This window comes from Bubalus kerabau, chromosome 3 (assembly GCF_029407905.1).
Source record: "Bubalus kerabau isolate K-KA32 ecotype Philippines breed swamp buffalo chromosome 3, PCC_UOA_SB_1v2, whole genome shotgun sequence".
NCBI classification, from domain to species: Eukaryota; Metazoa; Chordata; class Mammalia; order Artiodactyla; family Bovidae; genus Bubalus; species Bubalus kerabau.
The window spans coordinates 184,943,644-184,966,248 of record NC_073626.1 but is presented as its reverse complement, the minus strand read 5'-3'; the positions used below and the strand labels follow the sequence as shown (position 1 = coordinate 184,966,248).

At 41.4% G+C, this 22,605-nt stretch overlaps 1 protein-coding gene across 5 annotated transcripts in view; it reads right to left on the bottom strand.

Annotated features, from left to right (window-relative positions):
• The window catches only part of USP48 (ubiquitin specific peptidase 48), a 73,563-nt gene that overhangs the window by 3,699 nt on the left and 47,259 nt on the right, over positions 1–22,605 (bottom strand). For 4 of the 5 annotated variants that reach the window (XM_055574226.1, XM_055574227.1, XM_055574225.1 and 1 more), the window contains exons 15-25: positions 21,041–21,112; positions 14,738–14,862; positions 14,448–14,570; positions 14,087–14,148; positions 13,706–13,816; positions 12,971–13,101; positions 12,506–12,612; positions 8,676–8,780; positions 5,518–5,673; positions 1,566–1,691; positions 24–72 (exon numbers count right to left, since the gene is read on the bottom strand). In XM_055574226.1, the coding sequence (XP_055430201.1) occupies positions 24–72; positions 1,566–1,691; positions 5,518–5,673; positions 8,676–8,780; positions 12,506–12,612; positions 12,971–13,101; positions 13,706–13,816; positions 14,087–14,148; positions 14,448–14,570; positions 14,738–14,862; positions 21,041–21,112 (1,167 nt within the window). The remainder of the gene's footprint in view (positions 1–23; positions 73–1,565; positions 1,692–5,517; positions 5,674–8,675; positions 8,781–12,505; positions 12,613–12,970; positions 13,102–13,705; positions 13,817–14,086; positions 14,149–14,447; positions 14,571–14,737; positions 14,863–21,040; positions 21,113–22,605) is intronic. The other variant, XM_055574228.1, reaches the window with a different exon arrangement.

Sequence of the window (22,605 nt, the reverse complement as noted above, 5' to 3'; positions counted from 1 at the left end):
CCCCAAACAAACTGGTCTTTTACCTTGCATGACATCGTCCATTGCAGCATAATCTGCAATTGGTTCATCAGCCTAGAAAACAAATGAAGACAATTCACAACCGCACGGGAATGGAAACCGGGACGAGGAGCGCGCCCAACCTCCTAACACAAAAGGCTGGCACGGAGTTGACCAGCATGTCGCTCCGACACAAACTCTGTCCAGTGGAAAGCAGCGTTCAAGCCAGGGCTGGCGACGTCCAGGACGAACAAACGGCACCCCGTCAGGTGGGTCAAGACTCGTCACCCCGTAAGTGCACACACTGCATATGGATGTGGCCCTGCTTTCCTGCTCCTCAGACACTTTTTAGATGCAGCAAGGTTCAGATGCCCTCGTTTAATGGGTGTGATTTCAGGTGCCAGAGATGACAGCGTGAGTTGGGAGAAGTAAAATCCTGATGGTCCTCGAAAAATGCCAATTAGGTTAAAAATACATTTTCATCTTTCCCCACCATCAAGAACGAAATAGCCATGTCCTTTTAAAGGCAGGAAACGAGTGCTGAGTCTGAGCTTGTGGCAGGATTAGCTGCAAGGGCAAAGAGGGCAATGACCAGTAGAGACCCCAGTCGCCCACCTGAAGTCAAGCCCATCAGCGACACGGCTTGCTTCTAGGATTTTAGACTGGGCTTTTCTGATTCAGCTAACCAAGCAGGTTTTCAGAGTTAATTCCACAGAACCTACAGTTCCAAGAAAACCAAGCAGAGGGAGGGGTGGGGAGCAGGATGAGGGGCGTGTGTGTGCATGTGAAGGGCCAGATATGGACCCGTATCACCACTTCCAGGGCCAAACTTTATCCGGCCAGAATCGGGGCTCTGCCTGTGAGCCACACGCTCCCCAGTTCAGAAGCCTACAGAGCGCTCCCACACGTTGTGCAGGCGGCATGCTTCCAGCCGCCCAGAAGCAAGAGGCAGAGCAAAGTGACAGAATCAGGCCCTGCCTGGGGAGAGCAGGACTGGGCCAACCAGGCTGGCTCAACGGATCTTCATCCGTGACAGCCTCAGAAGCCCCGGCTTTCTAAAACACACCTACCTCTTTTAAACCTTTTCTTCCCAAGGTCAATTTTCATATCCTGGACAAGAATCTCACTAAGCCAACCAAAGGTATTTTGACTACTGTGGCCAAGCCTTGATTCTTATGTTTCTGTCCGAGCTTAACTGGCTGGTACTTCTGAGGACGGGCGGGGGATGTTTTAATAGGTAGAAGTACGGTTAAGTAATTCACCAATCCAGAATTTAGGGAGGAGGTTAAATCTAGATTATTTTAAACAAGAATTATGAAAAGCCCACAGACCCAGTGACTGTCTGACCTCCTCTAAGTCTCTGGTGGCTCGCAGTCGACTCACAGCAGTAGCTTGCTGCCACATCCTGCGGAGGACCTGGGAACCTTAACCACCGCCGCACCCACTGTACACGAGAAGCCCCTGAGTCCCGCAGGCGCAGAGCCGCCCCTCACCTTTAACAGAATCACAGACTCAGGAGTGACACATGAGAAGCCCCTGAATCCCGCAGGCGCAGAGCCGCGCCTCACCTTTAACAGAATCACCGACTCAGGAAGGACGCCCAGGGCTCCGAGGGTGGCACGGTCGTCACTTAGAGTCTTCCCATCAACTGACAGGTTCTGGTCAAAAGGAGCGACTGAAAACGCATGCATGATCTGTGCCAATATAAAAGGAACAAAGGTTTGTATAAGACAAAATACTGAGACTTAATACCCTGTGTGAATGAATAATTCTAAGGAAGACATAAAAGACTTCAGAATACAAAAGATACTACGGTTTGCGATCAGCCCACTTGCTTCATTCCTATTGAAATTGTAATCCCACTGTATCTGGGAACATCCTTAGGAGGCCTGTTAGAGAATCAGGAGACAGTTGTAACCCCAGGTCCTTTTGTTCTGCCTCTTACGACCCCTCGGCGGGTGGGGGTGCGGAGAAATCAAAGTGGAAGGTGGGGCGGGGCTGACAGTCACTCTGGTTACAAGGCTTGGGCACGGCCGTTACGGTCACTTCCACTGTGCCCAGGTCCCACATCCTTTTAATAACCAAATCAATTCTAAATTCTTTCATAAGACCATCTCTAAATTAACCAGCAGGCTATCTGGACTCTTCTCTTTGATTCCCTTCTGTGAGCAGCCTGGAATACAAACTTTAGTCGTTAGGACTGCCACATATTCTTAGATTGAGTCTTGCCTCTAGGAGCCAAATATGAATTTCTTAAGGGTAGGGACCATGTACTCCACCCCAGTTTTAGCCAAGTGTTAAATACATTCAGAAAGACTATTGTGCATATTAAACACTATTTTCAAATTCAGAAAAATGGAAAAAAAAAAAAAAATTTTTTTTTTAGTCACATCCAGGTGGTAAATACCAGAAATAAGGAGTTGGGCTTAGGGAGGCACACACAGATACCTTCAGCAATACGTTCTAATTCTTCACTTGGGTGTGTTCCAGAATATTCATTTTATTATGCTGCACACCTGAGTTACATAGTCAACAGAATGTGCTCTACTACACATATCTTTTGTTATACCAATATCCACAATGCAATGGGGAAATCATTCTACCCTTTTATGCACTTGATTCTGCTCTTTGAAAAAATCCAGAAAGAAAAAACAGGCAGCCCTGAACCACGTCTGCATAGAATTGGGCCCAAGAGCTTTATAAGCCGGGAAGACCCTGACCAGAAAAGTGATTTTAATAACAGCACACAAGTAAATAAGAAGAGGGATAACAAAAATGACCTCCCCCCTGTTAAGCCAGATTCATAACTGGACTTCTCCAAAGGACCTCAGGCCCTGAGTGGCGAGCAGAGGCTGATTAAACAGCAATCATCACCGATCCGTCTATGGAACAACTGAGCCTATTTCTGGTGAGAAAGGACAATTCTACCAAAGCCAGCCCAGCATATGGGCCTCAGGCAGAGGCGACAGCTCCGCGTTCATCAACAGGACCCAGGAAGAAGCAAGCACAGCGACGGAGAAGGCGTTCTGGCATCAGCCTTAACGAAGGCGATGCCACGGCTGCCGACTGCAGGAGTGCTGGTCCACAGGGCCTAAACGGGACGCACAGGGTCCCCGCACCATTGCAGAGGACGGACGGACAGCAAATACCGCTAGACACGAGCACCGTCACTCAGGGGTAGAGAACGGACAACAGCAAATACTGCTAGACACCAGCACCGTCACTCAAGGGCGGAGGCTCATACTCTGTATTTTCAGCCCACAGACAAGGACATTTCAATTTATTCAACAACTAACGAAAAGACCCTGATGCTGGGAAAGACTGAAGGCAGGAGGAGAAGGGGCTGACAGAGGATGAGATGGCTGGATGGCATCACCAACTCGATGGACGTGAGTTTGAGTGAACTCCGGGAGTTGGTGATGGACAGGGAGGCCTGGCGTGCTGCAGTCCATGGGGTCGCAAAGAATCGGACACGACTGAGCGACTGAACTGAACAGAATGAAGATTTATTACACCGTGTGTTGAATATCGTGCTAGGTATTGGAACTATAAAGGTGAGTAGTAATCCCACTACAGAGAGGTCCAGAGGAAAAAAACCAAGCGGTGGAGATGGTGGCAGAAAGCCACACAGAGCTGGCAGAGCACACAGGAGGGAGGAGTACGCTGTATAACTGAAGGCCAAGACAGGTTTTGCAGAAGAGATGTTGCCAAAGACGAACAGTGCTTCCTAGTGAGGAGAAAATGCTATTTCAGAGTGAGAGAACAGGCCGAGGGCATGGAAGTCTATGGCCTACAATATGGTAATTCATGAACCGCTAGGTGCAAGGAGAATGCTTCGGGAGAATTACCATTCTACAGGTCTCTGTGATGAGTGAGTGCAGCACAGTGGCTCTGGGAAGCCTAACAGGAACAACGAAAGCCCTGTTCCCGCAGCTTCCTGCTGCTCGCCACGATGTGCGTACACACACGCAGGTGTATTTATTGGCTGAAATGAGGAAATCCAATAAGCAAATTAGGAATATTTCCTCCTTCTGAAGGCAGGCAATACCACCCGCTCAAAATCCATCTTTGGGAAAATGGAATAAGACAATTAAATACTGAACATGTTTTGAGAAAAGGGATGAATTTGTACTTCATTTACATTATGGCCTCATAGGTAGATGAATTAAGCAACTACAAATGGGTATGGCTGCCATCCTATTAACCTGGAAATATGGTCTACCCTAGGGAAGAGGCGCCGTGAAACATAAAAACACGCACTACGTGCTTGAAAACTCACCCACCACCACCAGCCGAGGGTCACATGCACGCCCACCACAGCCAGAACGGCGCTCAGGCGGGGCGTCAAGAAGGTCCCGTCTACTGGGAGGCTGTGAAAGCACCGCCTCGGAGCACCGAGGGGGAATCACGCTTCACTGCCCCTTCTCTTGACTGGATCACAGTGGTCCTCCATGTAAGGAAGGGAGGGGAGAGGAAGGACACGGCACAGGAGCCCTCTGGGACGCGCGCATCCGGGGGGCTAGCTGCTGCCTTCTAACAACGGTCTGCAGGTGACACGCTCCAGGAGGGAGGCTCTTTCTGCTGACTTTTGATTTACTCTTTTAAAAGGGTGAGTCTACAATAAAAGCAGCACAGGCTCTGACAATGTCTTGATCCACAGGGGCTGTTTCTGTAATTTAAAGGTTTTGAATGTTTCGAGGTTTACCACTGGCAAGCAGAAAGCCAGTGATAGAAACAAGCTTTCTCAGATGTAAAAGCTACAATAAGAGAATAAAGATATTACGCCAACACATTTATTTTCAGAGCCATGGGTTCAACCAAGGGAAGTAATGTTCCCGGGACAATCTGGAAAAGAACACCCTCAACGGAAAGCCTATACTTTTGCCTCAATTACAATGATAAATATCAGCACGAGGAAAAATGCATAACCAGTAAACTATGCCACATGAAAGTAGCAACGAGGGGAACTGGGTCAACTTTTGGGATCTGTATCAGTGACTAAAACAGATAAGGGGCCAGATTTTTTTTTTCATGGACATCTTGAATATATTAGCCTCTCTTTCCTGGGTTTTGGGATGTACCATTGGCTCCTCATTTATAGTACTTTCGCGTTCCTACCAGGAAACAATGCCAGGAGGCATTCTCATCTCTCATCCACTGTGTAGATGTGCAAAAGCAATGGGGGTGAAGAGGGGTGCAGTGGGAAGAAACTGGGAATGATCTAAAATGAACCATTAAATGGCTGTCAGTATTTCTCCTCATTATTGGAAAGCTACTCAGAACTGGCTCAAGGTTTCAGAATCCCCCAAACACTTTCCCTTTTCACAGATGCTTGGCTAATTTTGAAAACTCTGAAGCTCTTTCCAAAGGAAGAGTTATTTGAATTTGGCGACCCAACAAGTATTATTCTAAACTCAAAAATGCCCTCTCCCAACAGCTCGATACTTAGGTGCAAAGCAGAAACTCGTGAAGGTCCTGTAAGTTCAGAGCATGATTAAACAGATGTTATACTTTCCTCACCTGGATTTTCAATTCTTTCAATGTTTGATTAGCAGAAACGAGAAGAGCTTTTTCACCACGAACTTTTCTGTGTCGCATACTCCGCCGAATAACTTGCTTCTGATAGGCTATATAATTTTGATGGGAGATCTTTTGCCGCTTTGTTCCTCCATTGCTCTATAAACATCCAGAAAAAAAAGCAATGAAATTACCCACACCATGACCCTGCTCAAACTTCACAACACAAGGAAAAGCAGTTTATCAGAATGTTAACCATTTGAAATTCGGTTTCAACAGTGAGTAGGAACTCACTGAAGGTTCTTAGAAGGCTCAGACCAAAATTGAAAAAATTAAAGTCCTTGAACTGCACACAAGCTCCAGGATTTAAAAATGTATGTATTATAAAAAGGACATTTAAAAGCGGTGGGGTGGGGGGAGCGGGCCAGAAAAAGAAAAAATAAGCAGAAGGGAAGGTTTGACCTTAAGTCGGAAAAACAGTTATGATACACTGAATCCTAATCTGTGTATTAAACATTTCCTTCTTTTAGTGAATGACACAGACGCTAACTATAAACTGCTGAGAACTTTAAAAAACTTACAAAGGTTTGTCTTTGAAATTGCAAAAATGTTTGACTTGAAACTAATCAAATATTTAGATCCAGCTTGCAAATCACAGAAAATACAGGGGAGAGAAGTAAGTTAAAACGAGTAACATAAGGAGGCAATCGGCTGAATCTAGAATGTGAGACAATCTACTCAATTCAAGAAAAGGAACTGGTCTCTAGTCAATGTCAAAAAGGAAAAGAAAAGGGGGCAGAGGCCAGGTAACTGTTCTGGAAAAAAGTCTAAAGTGAAACAAAACAATATGTATCTTGGCTGCATGCTGGTTTGAGGAGAAAAAATTGTTTAAGGCACATTGGGGATAGCTGAAGAAATCTGATTACAGGTAAACAGGATATTGCCTTTTTTGATAAGAACTGGTTTAAGAACTTAGAGGTGAAATGCCATGATGCGCACAATTGAAAGATGGTTCAGCAAAAAGTACAGGCATACGTAATGTATACTGTACTAGTTTTAAGAAAAAAATAATAGATGAAAACCAAATATTTCTCTAAAATACTCTAATAATGCCTCATGAATAGGTTAACAACCAGACAAGACAAGATTCTTCTGCTAACCAAGCCACAGAATGAATGAAACAAGATTTTTAAAATACTCTTTCCCCGGGTTTAATTAAATCTGGACGAGGTAAACCCCCAGGCTCCGGCTCTGGTTTCCACAGCTGTCACTGAGTGTCAGCTGTGCATAATCAGAGCGGTTTAGGGGTCATATGGACACAGATGCCACACAGTCATTATCAATGGAGCGCCAGAGATTTACAAAGCAGAGAGGGTCAGGAAGTAAACGGAGCAGCATTTGCTGAGGGCGACGTCCACTGGCTGGTGCTGTGCGAGGCTCGAGTCAGCTCTCGCCGTGAATCTAAGGGGCACACAGGCAGTTCCGACAGAAGAAACACTGAAGTGGGAGCTGACACAGCCTTCTCAGTCTCAACAATTCAACAAAACAAAAAAATGTGGACGCTGGTAACATTTTTCTCAAGCTTAACTATTAAAAAAAAAAAAAAAAAACTCAAGTATTTTTCAATTGTGAAATAGGACCTAAATTTCAGTTAGAAATATAAGGGAAAATATCTGTAACAACCTACAATTTTACTTTGGAAATATAAAACACAACCAAATAACAGAGCCCTGAGCATTAAGCAAGATATGTTTTTAAATGAGTCTAAAAGCCTTTCCCAGAATTATATTTTTAAAACATCCATAGAATTTAAATCCAACTTATCTGACAAAAACTAGTACACTGGTTTTAGAAGGCTTTCAATTACCTAAGTAACATCCAATACTGGGTGCATTATTAACCTAAATGGTAGATAAGGTCAAAGTCAAAGGAACTGGGTTGATCTAGCTTAGAGAAAAGAGGAAAGGGGATTTGTTTATGTCCATTAAGGACAAACAAAAATGCACCATTTTATATTACAGGGTTTAAAACAGCAATTACAGAAGCTTTGTATTGAGATACTGCAACGTATTACAAAGAAAAGGTTTGAGGAGTCTGAAATTCCGATAACACTTGACATTCTTCTGGGACCACCTACTCTTTTCAAAAGGAAGGTTACACTTTCTTTTGCAAGATGAAATATTTAAAACGTTAGTCAAGAGTATTACAACATCCAAAGAATGAGAGGAAAGACAGAAAAAAATTCAAAGTATAAAGATAACTATGGCATAAAAAACAATGTTCTCCAACAAACATTCTCTATCATATTTGTAAAGGGGAGATCTGTTGCCATGTGCAATTGAGGTATAGAAAGCAATTTAAAAACTGCTGTGGTTATGACAATGGATGAAACTAGCCATTCAAAAAACTTAGTTTCTCAAAAATCTAATCACTTGAAAATATTTTTAAGTCTTCTAAGTAACCCTTGGGCTGAAAAGGAAAGCTTGAAATGACATAAATAAAAACAATATATTATATATATATATATATATATATATATAGTATATTGTATATATAAAACTTTACAAACTGATTTACAAAGTTCACCGAAAGAACAGACTCCAACTGATTATTAAACCATACTCCCAAACAAGAGGGGTAGAAATACCATTAAAAAATCCGCAAAATAGGTTATTTTAATAGAAGAATTTAAGGTCATCACAATGAAAAATCCAAGACTCATGTTGCTTCTAGTCACCTGACTAACACCTTGAGAGACCTGAAAGTCTCTTCTATAAACTTCAGTGTTATAAAGGCTATTATTATGTGTTTTGTTTGTAATGAGAGAAGTTGAGTTTAGTAATTTTTTCATACATAAATATTCCATGACTAAGCAGCAAACCAGGATTATGGTTAAAGTCTTTTTTCCAGGTAAAAATTTAATCATTACAGTATATTTTAGCTCTTCTTCTTTAATAGCAATTAATTCTGGCGTATCATAGTCCATGACTTTTCATGAGAAATCGGGACAACTATAGCATTCTAGCCAACGAGGAAAAGAAGGGGAAAGGGTCCTGAGGACCAACACCGCATACAGGCCACAGAGAGATGTCCAAGACCTTGGAGCGACTGCTTTCAGAGCAGTGGAAGGGGTAACAATGAAAAGCAGCTTCAACACATACTTGATTAAAGTCTGGATCTTTTTCTCCATCCAGTTTAGCTTCTTCCTTATCCTCCTCTGTTTCAGAACTACTCACATTTAGCTCTGGAGCTGAATCCTTCATCACCTGAATGCGCCAGGAAAAGAGAGAAGTAGGTCAGACCCTAGGGAGGCGAGCTATGGAGACGGTGGAGCTTTCACGGCACAACTTCATCAATGGTGGGGTAACAGATCAGACAGAGGATCAAGACACGACAGCAATCTTGTTTTCTGTGCTCTGTGAACACGTTAGTTTTATCCTAACACAGGATAAAGAGAACGGATGAAATACCACTACCAAACTTAAAAAATAATAAGACATCTTTTCCTAAATTGGATATTTCACACTAGATATCAATATATACATGGACTAAGAGGTACAAAAGATACAAGAAAATACTAGGGGGAAAACAGACATTTTTACTCATCCACTTTTCCAGCAAACCCTAGATCATCAGAGAATAATCTGTAAGGTAACCTTCTAAAATTCATGTCAAGTTTGGCAAATATCACCAAATATAATGCATCTACGTGGTCTTCAACTCCAAAAACCTTGGAATCAAATTAATGAGGTGTCCAGAGAACTAGGTCAGGATCTACCTAAGAGCCATACTTAATGTAGTGAAAATGCTCCAAAAACAGTCCACAGTAACACCCTGCTCCCAAAATATCCCCAAATCTATGTTTCACCTACCCTTTAGGTCAACCAAAGAAGATGCTCTACAGTGGTCTTTCTTATTTCTGTTCTGTCCATATCAACTCCAAATACAATGGCCAGGGTGACTTTTTGAAAGCATAAGTGAGATCACACTGTGACCTCCCTTGAAACTTCAGTGGCTTACATCTAGGCTTCGAACAAAGATCCCAAATCCCTGGCATGACGTATAAAATTCAATTAAAATTTGACTCCTCATCACACATCACCTTCCCTCCTTGGCAGAAACTTCTCTTTAGATCAGTGCCGTCCACTATGGGAGTGAGAGGTGACACAGGTCTGCTGAAGTTAAAACTACATAAAAACCCAGTTCCTGAAGTCAGCCCAGTCGCATTTCAGACGCCCCATGGTCAAGGGTGGCTGGTGGCTACGATGCAGATAAGAACACGTCCGCCACCGCGGAAGCGCCCACTGGGCAGCGCTGCTCCAGGCTCGACGCCGACTCTACTCCGAGGGCGCCGGGCTCACGCTCCCGCCTGGCCTCCGTGCCACAGGCAGGGCCTCCCACAGCTAGCGCTCAGGTAAACAACTCCTCCTCCAAGGCATCTAGCCCACCCCCTCCCTATTTAACAGGGCACCTCCGCCTCTGTCAGTCAAATGCTCTACTCTGCAAGACTTCCTTCAACATGCTTGTTCTTGTATGAAATCATCTTACACAGCTTATTCTTGATCTACCTCACTAGGTACAAATCCTCTCGAAGGTAGGTACAGTGGTCTTCTGCACCAACTGTATCCCAAGACAGTTCCTAGCACACAGCTGGCATTCAATCAATATTGTACATCAAAAACAAAAACTGACTAGACCCACATAAGGCTTCCCTTGTGGCTCAGCTGGTCAAGAATCCGCCCACAATGTGGGAGACCTGGGTTCGATCCCTGGGTCGGGAAAATCCCCTGGAGAAGGGAATGGCTGGCTACCCACTCCAGTATTCTGGCCTGGAGAATTCCATGGACTGTGCCCATGGGGTTGCAAAGAGCTGGACACGACTGAGTGACTTTCACTTCACTTGAGACCCACATAAGAAAAGTCTTCTTAAGTGAACAATGCAAACAAATAGAAGAAAACAATAGAATGGGAAAGACTAGAAATACCAAGGGAACATTTCAAGCAAAGATGGGCACAATAAGGGACATAAAAGGCCAAGGACTTAACAGAAGCAGAAGAGATTAAGAAGAGATGGCAAGAATACACAGAAGAACTTTAAAAAAATTTTTAATGTTCTGGATAACCATGATGGTGTGGTCACTCACCTAGAGCCAGATACCCTGGAGTGTGAAGTCAAGTGTACCTTAGGAAGCATTACTATGAACAAAGCTAGAGAAGGTGATGGAACTCCAGCTGAGCTATTTCAAATCCTAAAAGATGATGCTGTTCAAGTGCTGCACTCAATATGCCAGTAAACTTCCCTGGTGGCTTAGACAGTAAAGCGTCTGCCTACAATGATCCCTGGGTCAGGAAGATCCTCTGGAGAAGGAAATGCCAACCCACTCCAGTATTCTTGCCTGGAAAATCCCATGGATAAAGGAACCTGGTAGGCTACAGTCCACAGGACCGCAAAGAGTCCAACACGACTGAGCAACTTTACTTCATTTCACTTCAGCAGTGGCCACAGGACTGGAAAAGGTCAGTTTTTATTTCATTCCCAAAGAAAAGTAATGACAAAGAATGTCCAAATTACTGTACACTGCACTCATTTCACACACTAGCAAGGTAATGTTCAAAATCCTTCAAGCTAGGCTTCAAAGTATATGAACCGAGAACTTTCAGATGTACAAGCTGGATTTAGAAAAGGCAGAGGAACCATAGATCAAATTGCCAACATCCGCTGGATCAAATAAAAAGTGAGACTTCCAGAAAAGCATCCACTTCTGTTTTACTGACTACGCCACACTGTTTTATTGACTACATCTTTGACCTTGTGGATCACAACAAACTGTGGACAATTCTTCAGGAGATGGGAATACCAGATCACCTTACCCACCTCTTGACAAACTTGTATGCAGGACAAGAAGCAACAGTTAGAACAGGATATGGAACAACAGAATGGTTCAGAATTGAGAAAGGAGTATGTCAAAGCTGTATACTATCACCCTGCTTATTTAACTTATATGCAGAGTACATCATGGAAATGCTGGGCTGGATGAATCACAAGCTGAAATCAAGATTGCCAGGAGAAACAACCATAACCTCAGATGTGCAGATGATACCACTCTAAAGGCAGAAAGCAAAGAGGAACTAAAGAACCTCTTGATGAGAATGAAAGAGGAGAGTGAAAAAGCTGGCTTAAAACTCAACATTCAGAAAACTAAGACCATGGCATCTGGTCCCACACTTCATGGCAAACAGATGGGGAAAATGTGGAAACAATAACAGATTTTATTTTCTTGGGCTCCAGAATCACTGCAGATGGTGACTGCAGCCATGAAATTAAAAGACACTGGGTCCTTGGAAGAAAAGCTATGGCAAACCTAGACACTGTATTAAAAAGCAGAGACATCACTTTGCCAACAAAGATCCATATAGTCAAAGCTATGGTTTTTTCCAGTAGTCATGTATAGATTTGAGAGCTGGACCATAAAGAAGAATTGATGTTTTTGAATTGTGGTGCTGGAGGACTCTTGAGAGTCCCTTAGACTGCAAAGAGATCAAACCTGTCAACCCTAAAGGAAATCAATCCTGAATATTCACTGGAAGGACTGATGCTAAAGCTCCAATACTTTGCCCACCTGATGCTAAGAGCCAACTCATTGGAAAAGACCCTGATGCAGGGAAAGATTAAGGGCAGGAGGAGAAAGGGACGACAGGATGAGATGGTTGGATGGCATCACCTAATCAATGGATATGGGTTTGAGCAAACTCTAGGAGATAGTGAAGGACAGGGAAGCCTGGCGTGCTGCAGTCCATGGGGCCACAAAGAGTTGAACATGACTTAGTGATTGAACAACAGATCCACATAAATTTATGTAACGATTCCTTTTCCATTCCAGTTCAATGGCTCCACCCTTCAAAGGAACTACAGGCAATATTCAGTGAAAATCAAACAAGTCAAAAAGCAAGCTTGATTATTACTAGTCATGGCCACAAGAGGGACTGGTACCTTCTTATTATCCACAACTTTATGGACATAGATGGTAGCTTGAGTGTATTCACGCAGGTCCCTCTGCTGTTGACACAATAAGCCTTCTCGACATTCTGGACAGAGTTCTAAGAAGAAAAAAGGTTTTTTTTTTTAAAAAAGGTAAAACCAGAAAATACCAGTAGCTGAGGAATTACTACCAAAAGAATGAAAGATCTAAAGGAACATTTCAAAGTTATCAGAGAGTATTTAGCAAACTACTACTCTTATTTTTTAATGGCTATATTTTATTATATGCAAATAAGTAAATTTTTACTGTCAAAAAACATACAAATATGGTCATTATATGATACTTTCCATCTAAGGAATATAGAATGGACCACCACGAGATCTTTAAGTAAAGAATACAATACTGACATATTCTTTGCCTACCTGTTAAAATTGTAACTTTTAACTACATAAACCAAGAGTGATATGAATACTTACTTGGCTCAGAAATATACTGTGTTTCTGAAGGGTTTGCATCTCCTCCTTCAGTTCTCGTGATTTTAATTACATGATCCACGACAAAGAGCTTTTGTATCATTTGCCACTCACTGGGCCATATGAGAGCTATACTGTGCAAAAAAACACAACATGCTTTAAGACACAAGGACATAATCCATCTGTAAACCAAAACTATCCAAACCACTATTTAATACAAAGAAATTGAGAAGGAAAAGCTACACCAACAGGAATGGTAGTTTTTCAAATAAAAGAATGCTCTAACTTTCTTTTGTATGAAAAAAAGCAGTGAAAGTAAATGTACTGGAGTCACACGAATCAACATGGCTAAACCTCAAAAGCCAAAGTTGAGCAAAGAAGTTAGCTACAGAGGGTAAGGACGTGACCTAGAGACACTGTCCTGGGTCCCAGCAATTTCTAAGGAGAAAGCAGGGCTCAGGAAGGAGAGGGGAGAAGTAAGGGCAAGTAGCCTCAGGCAGCCTCCCGACTTTTATGGAGAAGCAGTCTTTTTTTCCAGTATATGTGCTGCCAAAGCGAGTACAAGAAGCAGTCTTTAAAAAAAAAAAAGACAAGCCAACCTCTGGTTATACCAGAGGAAATAACCCCACAATTCAAGAAAAGATTAGTTCTTAAAATAGACTATGTCAGACGAGACATTTCCTAAACACATTCTATTAATCATCAGAAACAAACATCGCATGAAGAGAAGAAACTCACAGTTTAGAATCTTCTTTGGTCATGGAAGCAAATGTAAACATGAGGCCCCCGTGGGGACACAGGAGAGCGCTGTTTCCGACCGATGACACAGGACTGCACCTGGTAGGTTTCCTACTCAAATGAGCAAAGGACGGTCAATATACTTCACTATGGCATGACTGAAGACAGCATTTTTTATGATTATTTTTAAATTACAGACATTTTTCAAGGATATTAAAAATTAAATGTACTTCTTAGGATTATTCATTTAAATTCTCAGGAAAAAAAGCTTTCAGTATAGGCTATTATAGTAAAAGGTAAGGTACCTTGATTACGATTCATGAATTAAAAATACTGTAATCAAAAATAAAAAAAGGGAAATAGGTAACCTTTGGTATCTACCTGACAAATTTTCGCCACTCTTCTACGAAGAACTGGGACACAATATAGAGCACATCTGTTTCCTGGAACAGAAAAATCAGACACAAGTATCTCTTAATTCACTGCATTCTTAACCTAAATCCTATACAGAAAATGTCTCCATATACTATGGGTTCTCCCCCTAAAGTTTCGTAAATAAAATGGAAATAGAACCCTCTACCAAGCAACCACGAGGAAGAGTCGAATCCTCCAGTTTAGAAAACTATACAAATGTAAGAAATAGAGACGATCTCATTATTCTGAAAGCACTGTTCACTCAGGAACTTGGCAAGGGCCTTACAAAGATGTGATGGACTCTGCCCCTTTGTGGGAATCATTATACCTCTGGCCAGTTACTGAGACACGGTCTGTTTTTGTCCTGGAACAAATTTGGAAGAGAAGTTTTCTGCTCGTTTGCAATCATCTTATGTAAGGCTTCATTTTCTTCCCCTTCTCTTTCTAAAATCTGAAAGAGAAGCAAGCAGGAAGCGATCAACCATCTCCAGCTGACAGCACAGGACCTGCCGCCTCCCCACACCTCCTCTCAAAGTGCAATGTCAGTTCTCCCGGAAAATCGATCCAGGGAGGAGACACGTGACTTCCACAGCCGTCAGGACCGCGGGCGGCATGCACCTTGCACTGCGAACAGCACTCTTTGTAACTTGGAAATTCGGGAGCCTTTGGAAAGTACTGCTGCAGTTTGCTCCAAGCCTCTTTAGAAACAAGCCTTCTTTCATTTTCTGATATGCATAACTCGCCTAGGTCAAAAAGACAAAAGGGGGGGGGGGGGGAGTTTGAAAAAAAAAGTTAATATATACCCTGCAAAAATCTACTTAATACAAATTTGTAGCGCTTCTTCTCCTTCTGTTCCAAAGTGCTGTAATTTTCTCTCCAATTTCAAAATCTCTAAATTTTTAGTTTCATCTAATTCTAAAGGAGTTAGCCATTCCTTTGTCCTTAATCTAGGTCTTTCTTCCTGCCAGTGAAGGAAGCAATAAAAGGGCTTCCAGAGGTTCTGGGGTGCCACCGTGGAGGTTGTCCAACAGCATTTCATCTCCACCTACATTCAAACAGCACAATTTCCTGCAGAATGCATTTTCTCCCATTTTGTCTTATTACTTTACTAAACTCACCCTGAACCAAAATGCTGTTTTCAATGTTGTGTGACCCTGACAGTTAAATAGTGAAGCAATCTACTGTTAAGCTGGAAGACCCTCTCCAGTCAATACCCAGTTGCTCGGTTGTTACTACTGCAAACACCTGAATCCTGCGGATCTTTAGAAACCGAGAAGAGGAGAAATAAGCAGAGCACCTTCCCTTCCTCAGATTACAGAAACGTCCACACGGCAGTGACCCTGAGCCTCGTCAGCCCACCTCGATCTACTGCTCACATGGATGCTTCCAGCATTCCAGGGCTGTTCTCCCCACTCTATCCCTCATTTGTTTTGTGGGTCTAGTTCTGCTGCTTCAGCTGTTCCCAGCAGATAGTGAAGTGCATACATGGACCTATATGGTTCATTACCCAAAAAAAATTCTTTAAGGTTCCAAAGGAAACTGTGTTTCTTCTGCCACTGGCAAGATACCTACAAGTTTAGTAAGAGTTAGAAAGCCAGGGGCTTTCTAAATGCACTATCTTAATTCTTTGCTTTATGTATTTTTCATAATAAATAAATCAAGAATGAGAGAAATTAATACACTAAGGGTCACCACAATTGGTGAATAACGAAGCTGGGATATTAAAACCAGATCTGTCTCATCTAAACTCCACAGTTTCTAATGCCTCAAAATTCACCTTCTTAACTTCCATGCATCACTTCCTCTTAGTGAGCTCTGATTAATCCTAAGAAAAGATTACACTGCTTTAATATATTTACTACTAGAGAAAATAGGTCACAACGTAAAAATTAACTTTATTTCTGAAGAGTAGGTTAACAAATTTTTCCTCTGAGGTTATGAAAACTTACTTTAAAATGCTTACCCCCTCAGTGGCTTAAGTGCCACCAAAAAAAAAATAAATAAAATAAAATGCTTACCCTCAGACAGAACTATGGAATTTATTATTTTTTTTTAATTTAATTGTTTTATTACTTTTTTCTTTTATGGAATTTATTATTATTATTATTATTTTAAACACTAACTGGATAATCAGACTTCAATTTAGTACACCTTTATGGTGAAATATAATGCAGCTATAAAAAAGACTAAAGCAGACTTCTATAACTAATTTAAAAATAATTCCAAGGCAATTACACTTTTTAAAGTGGTTTCTTTTTTATTAAAAGGACCCTTCCTCTGCATATATGTGGTATAAACAAATCTGGTTCAGAAAGGGAGAGAGAATGAAGGAAATGATAATACAAACACATATTTTAAATAGGATTCCACAGGCTCTGGAGTCTACACTGCCTCTCTTTCGGGTAAGGGTGCTTTTACTTTATGACTGGCTATAATGTTGCATGTGCATTTCTCAGGTAATTAAAAAAAAATAACTCAAGTTTATTTAAAAAGTCAGCAAAGTCTTCTAATATACTATAGTCAGAAATTGGTTAATAAAGTGCTTTGCTCTACCCCTATCTATGCTTCTAAATTTAGGTTCACATTAACATATCATGATTTAATATATCTGGATATTGTTTAACCTAAAAATGAACTTTTACTCAAGACATGAATGTTTAGAAATCAGACTTGTATCCTGCAACATGTAACACTCTCTTAAATCTTAAGAGAAAGCCAATAAATTAAATTCATTTTGTAAGCAACATCTCTGAATACAAGGATCAAACGAGTCATGAGAGATTTAATTCACCAAACATATCAGGATAATGTAATCCCCGAAGATTCTTCTGGTAAAAATAGAAATCTAGTTAACAATGACTTTAGATTCTGGATAAATCTCCTCCCTGACAAAATCTAGTTCAAACCCTAATATTTTGGGTCACAGAACATCCAAAGAATTTGTTAAAAAAAAAAAGAAGATTAATTAAAAAACTGCTCAGCTCCTTACTAAACAAGTGTAATAAACAACGTAAGTTAACAAGGAAGGTTAACTGTTAAATAAATGTAGAATGAAATGGATAAGACAGCCTGATGGATTTGGAATATCCGCAGTAAATGCTGAACTCTGAGACAGCAGTAAACCACCCAACAGAATGTAATCTGTGATTAGTTCACATAAAATCCGTGATAAATATACGCAAGCTTTAGAGTATGAAAATTCGAACAAGGATTTCTAGATAAAAATGATGTTTTAAAATGACATTAAAACCACAGTAACAGGGATCTTTACTGAAAGACATAAAATCATAATGAAGGATTAAAAAAAACAGAGGCAACAGCAACAGATATTATAGGAGGTTAGAAGGTGGATGGATGAGATGCAAGAAAAATGAACTCTAAATCAACGAAAGTCAAGAAGCAAATAGATTTACAGCACTACAGAACTGTGCCCACAAACCCGGGAACTGGGGTGCTCGGAAGGGGACGGGTTACAGTCTGCTTAAGAGACGGTTAAAATTCTGGCTCCCTCTTCTATACGTTCTACGGATACCTGCCCCCCTCTACCTACAAAAGAAGACACAAGCTGGTCTGATGGCACAAAACCAGGGGCCTCTGGGGACGCAAAGCGGAGACGTGAGGCAGCGCACCGAGGCGCATGCAGCTGAGTGAAGGCTTCATACAGAAGGCAGAGGTTCCAAGCCCTCTTCTCTGTAACCCTGAGGTGACAGTCAGCTCTGCAGTTTCCAGGCAGAAGGAGGAAAGATGCTTATGGAGAAATCTGAGAAGCCCGAGAGGAGATAATGAAATTGAGAATTCTGCAGTGAAACAGCCCCGTGGGGACACCAAACGAGGAAACCTGGGGTCCCTCACACTGCACATGTGTGAGGCGTCTGCAGAGCAGCTCACTGGGGGAAGTGTCCCAGGGCTGTGGACAGAGATCTTATTAGCTGCCAAAGGCGGAAGGGACAAAAACTGTCTATGAAGGGCTTTGGAAAAACAGTACATTGAAAGATCCGTTAAGTCCTTCAAATTTTCAAAGGAAAAGAATTTCTGATTACACAACTAGGGAGAAACTAACCATCAAGTATGGTGACCTTTAGCGAATGACTCACCTCTCTATGCCTCAGTTTGCTTATTCATCAGCAGAATCAGTATAATAATAATACAGCAGTGAGTTAATATCTACACACTTAGAAAACTCCTGGGCACAACACTCAACAAATGCCCAACCATCATCTTACTGCTTCAGTGTTATGACGACCATGACCACAGCTCAGAAACAAGTCTGAATGTAACTCCAGTGAGGGGTGGGTTTTCAGTAAGGTTCCACATCCTGCAGCTGAAAAACCTGCTGCCATGGACATGGTACACTGAGAAGTGCTATCCACAAAAGCAAGAACTGAGATGGTGCTTTTTCAACTCGAGATAACAAGGTGCAGCAACCAAATGGCACTGGGCTGCAGATCAAGCTAGAAGATGTAAAAAAAAAAAAGCTCATGCACCGTTTCTGACAAGCTGAGGGGCATGGCACAGGCCCTGAAATCACACTCAGCTCTGCCCTGCTTTCTAGTCAAAGCTGTAAAACTGAAATGACAAGATGAGAGAGGTGGGCAGAGAGCAAATGTCAGTGCGCGAGGGAGGAAGACAATCGGTGTTCTGGCACCATTTCACCCTGCCAAGCAGCATCGAGCACGGAAACTTAGTGTTTAACTACAGATTCCTCAACACTCAAAATGGAAGCGCTTATGCTGTGTGCAAATCTACAGCAAAAGGTTAAAAAAAGAGTTGATATGAAAGCACCAGGAGAAAAGCTAATTTACTCCTGGCTGTTCACATCGCCTTCCTCTAGGGCTTACTTAATCTGTCTGCCATTCAGGGTTACACATCTGCCTTCAAACTTGTGTTCCTACTGTGCTCTAGTAACGCATCAACTGTGTCCGACTCTTTGCCACCTCATGCACTGTAACCTGCCAGGCTCCTCTGTCCATGCAATTCCCCAGGCAAGAATACTGGAATGCGTTGCCATTTCTTCCTCCAGGGGATCTTTCAGACCCAGGGAACGAACCTGCATCTCCTGCACGGGTAGGCAGTGAGTCTGTGTCTAGAAAGACAGGCATGGGAGTGGCACTCATGTGACAACTTCGATCACCATCACCAAGGACTCTTCATTAACAGAATCACTGATTCAGGGAATTCCCTGGCTGTCCACTGACTAAGACTTTGCGAGTTCAATGCAGGGGGCAAGGGTTTGATCCTTGGTTGGGGAACTAAGACGGTGCACGCTGTGTAGTGCAATCAAAAAAGAAAAAATAAGGTGTGAATGAGGGCAAGGGTTAGGCATCAAGTATGGGTTCCTAACGAGGCAGTGAAGAACTAATATAAGGAACTGATTAGGACTGACAAGAATTCAGAGCATTCGTCCCAGTCATAAAAAAAAGATGAAACAGGACTTCTCTGATGGTGTAGTGGATCAGAATCCACCGCCAGTACAGGAGACGCGGGTTCGATCCCTGGTCCAGGAAGATTCCATGTGCCTTGGAGCAACAAAGCCCATTCGCCAAAACTACTGGGCCTGTGATCTAGAGCCTGAGAGCCACAACTACTGAAGCCCCTGTGCCCACAGCCTGTGCTCCCAAGGAGACAAGCCACTGCAATGGGAACCTGAGCACCGCAATGAAGACCCAGCACAGCCAAACATAAAGAGTGAAATAAGGCCATTGGTAGCAACACAGATGGACCCAGAGGTTATCGTATTAAGGGAAGTCAGACAGACAGATATTATGATACCACTCATATGTGGAATATAAAAAAAAATTATACAAACGAACTTATTTAACAAACAGACTCACAGACACAGGAAATAAAACTTATGGTTACCAAAGGGGAGGGCAGAGGGAGGATAAATAAGGAGTTTGAGACCAGCAGATACATGCTACTACATATAAACTGGATAAACACAGTAAGCGCAGGGAACTACACTCAATGTCTTACAGTGACCTATAATGAAAAAGAATCTGAAAAAGAATATATATGGGCATGTTTACATATGCAGAACCAGTTTGCTGTACACATAAAAGTAACACAACACAATAAATTAACTATACTTCAATTTAAAAAAAGAATTCCGAGTATTCTCAATATGTTAGCACACAACCAGAAATGCCAACAGGGGTTAAGAGATTCACCACTGACATCCGAGTGTCTCTGCGGCCAGTTTTTCCCAGGGGAGGGAGGGAGGGGGAGAGGAAAGAAGGAAGGGAGAGTCAGTGGGGAACTCATTCGGTAGAAGGCTTGGAGAAGGAGATACCTTTCTGGCTTTCAGAGTGCTGACAATGGGAAACCATATGGTATATACAAGGAGTCCCTCTCCAAAGAAAAAACAAACTCATCTATTACAAGTGAGCTCTCACTAAAACCAAATACAGACATGAACAAATACACAGGATTAATAAAGATTTGGAAACTAAGAGTATATATAGTACACAGTAGCTAGCCAATCAATGTCTAAGACACTAAACCAGAAACAGTCATAAGGAGAATATAAAAATGCTGCCTTCAGAGTGTTCAAATCTGGATAATGACATAGACACAGAAATGGGAAATAACTGAAATTCCCATTCAAGCTCAGAAAGCCCTTCAATGTGACAAGTGACAAATTTTCCCCCCTAAAATATAGGGAAATTCTATCTTGTATTATTTACAATTTTTCTTGTGAGGAGAAAGGAAAAGGTGTGAGAGGCACTGGCGTGAAGGCAGGCCACAGAAGCTAGCCGCTCAAGAGAGCGCGAGGACAGAACCATCAGGTCACGGCCAGTTCAGAAAGCCACTACTCTGCCATGCCTTCCACATCAGGGCCTAATCTCTGAGCATGAAATATTGTTAACAAAATATTTATGATATGCTAAACACTAACAGAGGAAGTCTGACACTTTGGCTTACCGTGTGGGCACAGAATGTCTTCATTGAAATTCAATTCCTCCTCGTCCTCCTTTCTTTCTTCCTTTGATTCATCTAATCAAAAGACATACACAGAGTAACTCCTCTAGCTGCAACATTTAAAGTTCAAAGGAGCAAAGACACTACTCTACACAGCTTCAAACACAGAAAACTTTAAAACATTCTAAAAATCAGACCCAGCTGATTCTGACAGTTGAGCTAAGAAGTGTTTCATCTTTCCCTTAAAAGGAAAGAACAATTTCTGAATGGCAGTTTTACTTTTTAAAGATTTGGGTTATGTAAGAAAATATGCATTTTTTTTCAAACTGAAAAACAGTTCATCTATCTTTCCATTAATTCTAATCTATGTACTTAGAATACTGTGTCATAAACCAGGATAATCATATACATGTCATGTTACTTTCATCCATCGATTCTTTAGGGCAACGAGACAAAGCTTTAGAAGGCTAACGAAATAAAGATTTAACCTTTGATGTTAAATATACATAATTAAAACACTCCTTTTCCTATTACCAGTTCTCTTACAATGGCTGCTTTGCCTACTTGTCTACACTGTCCCAACTGTCAATTTGTAGTTGTGTACACCAGGGAATAGGATCACGTAAAACAAGTCCTAAGCACCAACAGATTACAGAATAGTGGTTCATGGATTTTCCAGGTTAAGCACACAACACACTTTTGATACACTTAACATATATAAAGAACATTTACTTAAAATTAAATTAATAAATTTAAATTAAAATTTATTAATTAGTCATTAAAAAGGTCAAGTAGGAAAAAAAAAAAAAAAGGTTCAAGTGGAAAAATGGGCAAAAACACATGACCAGGTAACTCTCCTGTCTGTTTCTCAATCTGGGTCACACAATGTGAAAATTAGGCAAAGAAGCAGGTACTGCATCTGTGTTTACAAACTAATTTTAAAAGCTGAAATAAGTTAAATAAATAAATATATACATTCTATATATATATACACACACACACATTCAATGTATATTACATATATACATTCAATATATACTACATATTCAATGTATATTATATATATTATATACATTCAACTTATATATACACATGCAATATATATTTTATATATACACATATATATTCAATGTATAAATATATGCATTCAATGAAATTTAGTTGCTAGATTTTAAAACACTGAATGTCTTTGTAAAGGAAGATCCACAACTGTGCCAATGGAAGCATCATTCTGAAAACCCACTATTTACAGGGATATCTGGTAGAAAGACTTTGTTACTTCTACCTAGCTTCAAGCTTTTAAAATCTTTGAATGGAGGAAGGGGGAGATGAGAAGCATTTTATTACTCTGAAAGCAACATGAACATGTTTTTAATCTAGGACACCAAGGCATTTTCTATTATGGCATCAAACTTGACTTAAAATGAAGGTTCGCTGGAACCCAAAAGGGGACACCAATGTATGAAACGGAAAGGGAATTGGGGACCGAGAGAATACATGGTGGCTGCCAAAGGGAAGAAAGGTGGGAGAGGCACAGGACTAGGAGTTTGGGATTATCAGACCAAACT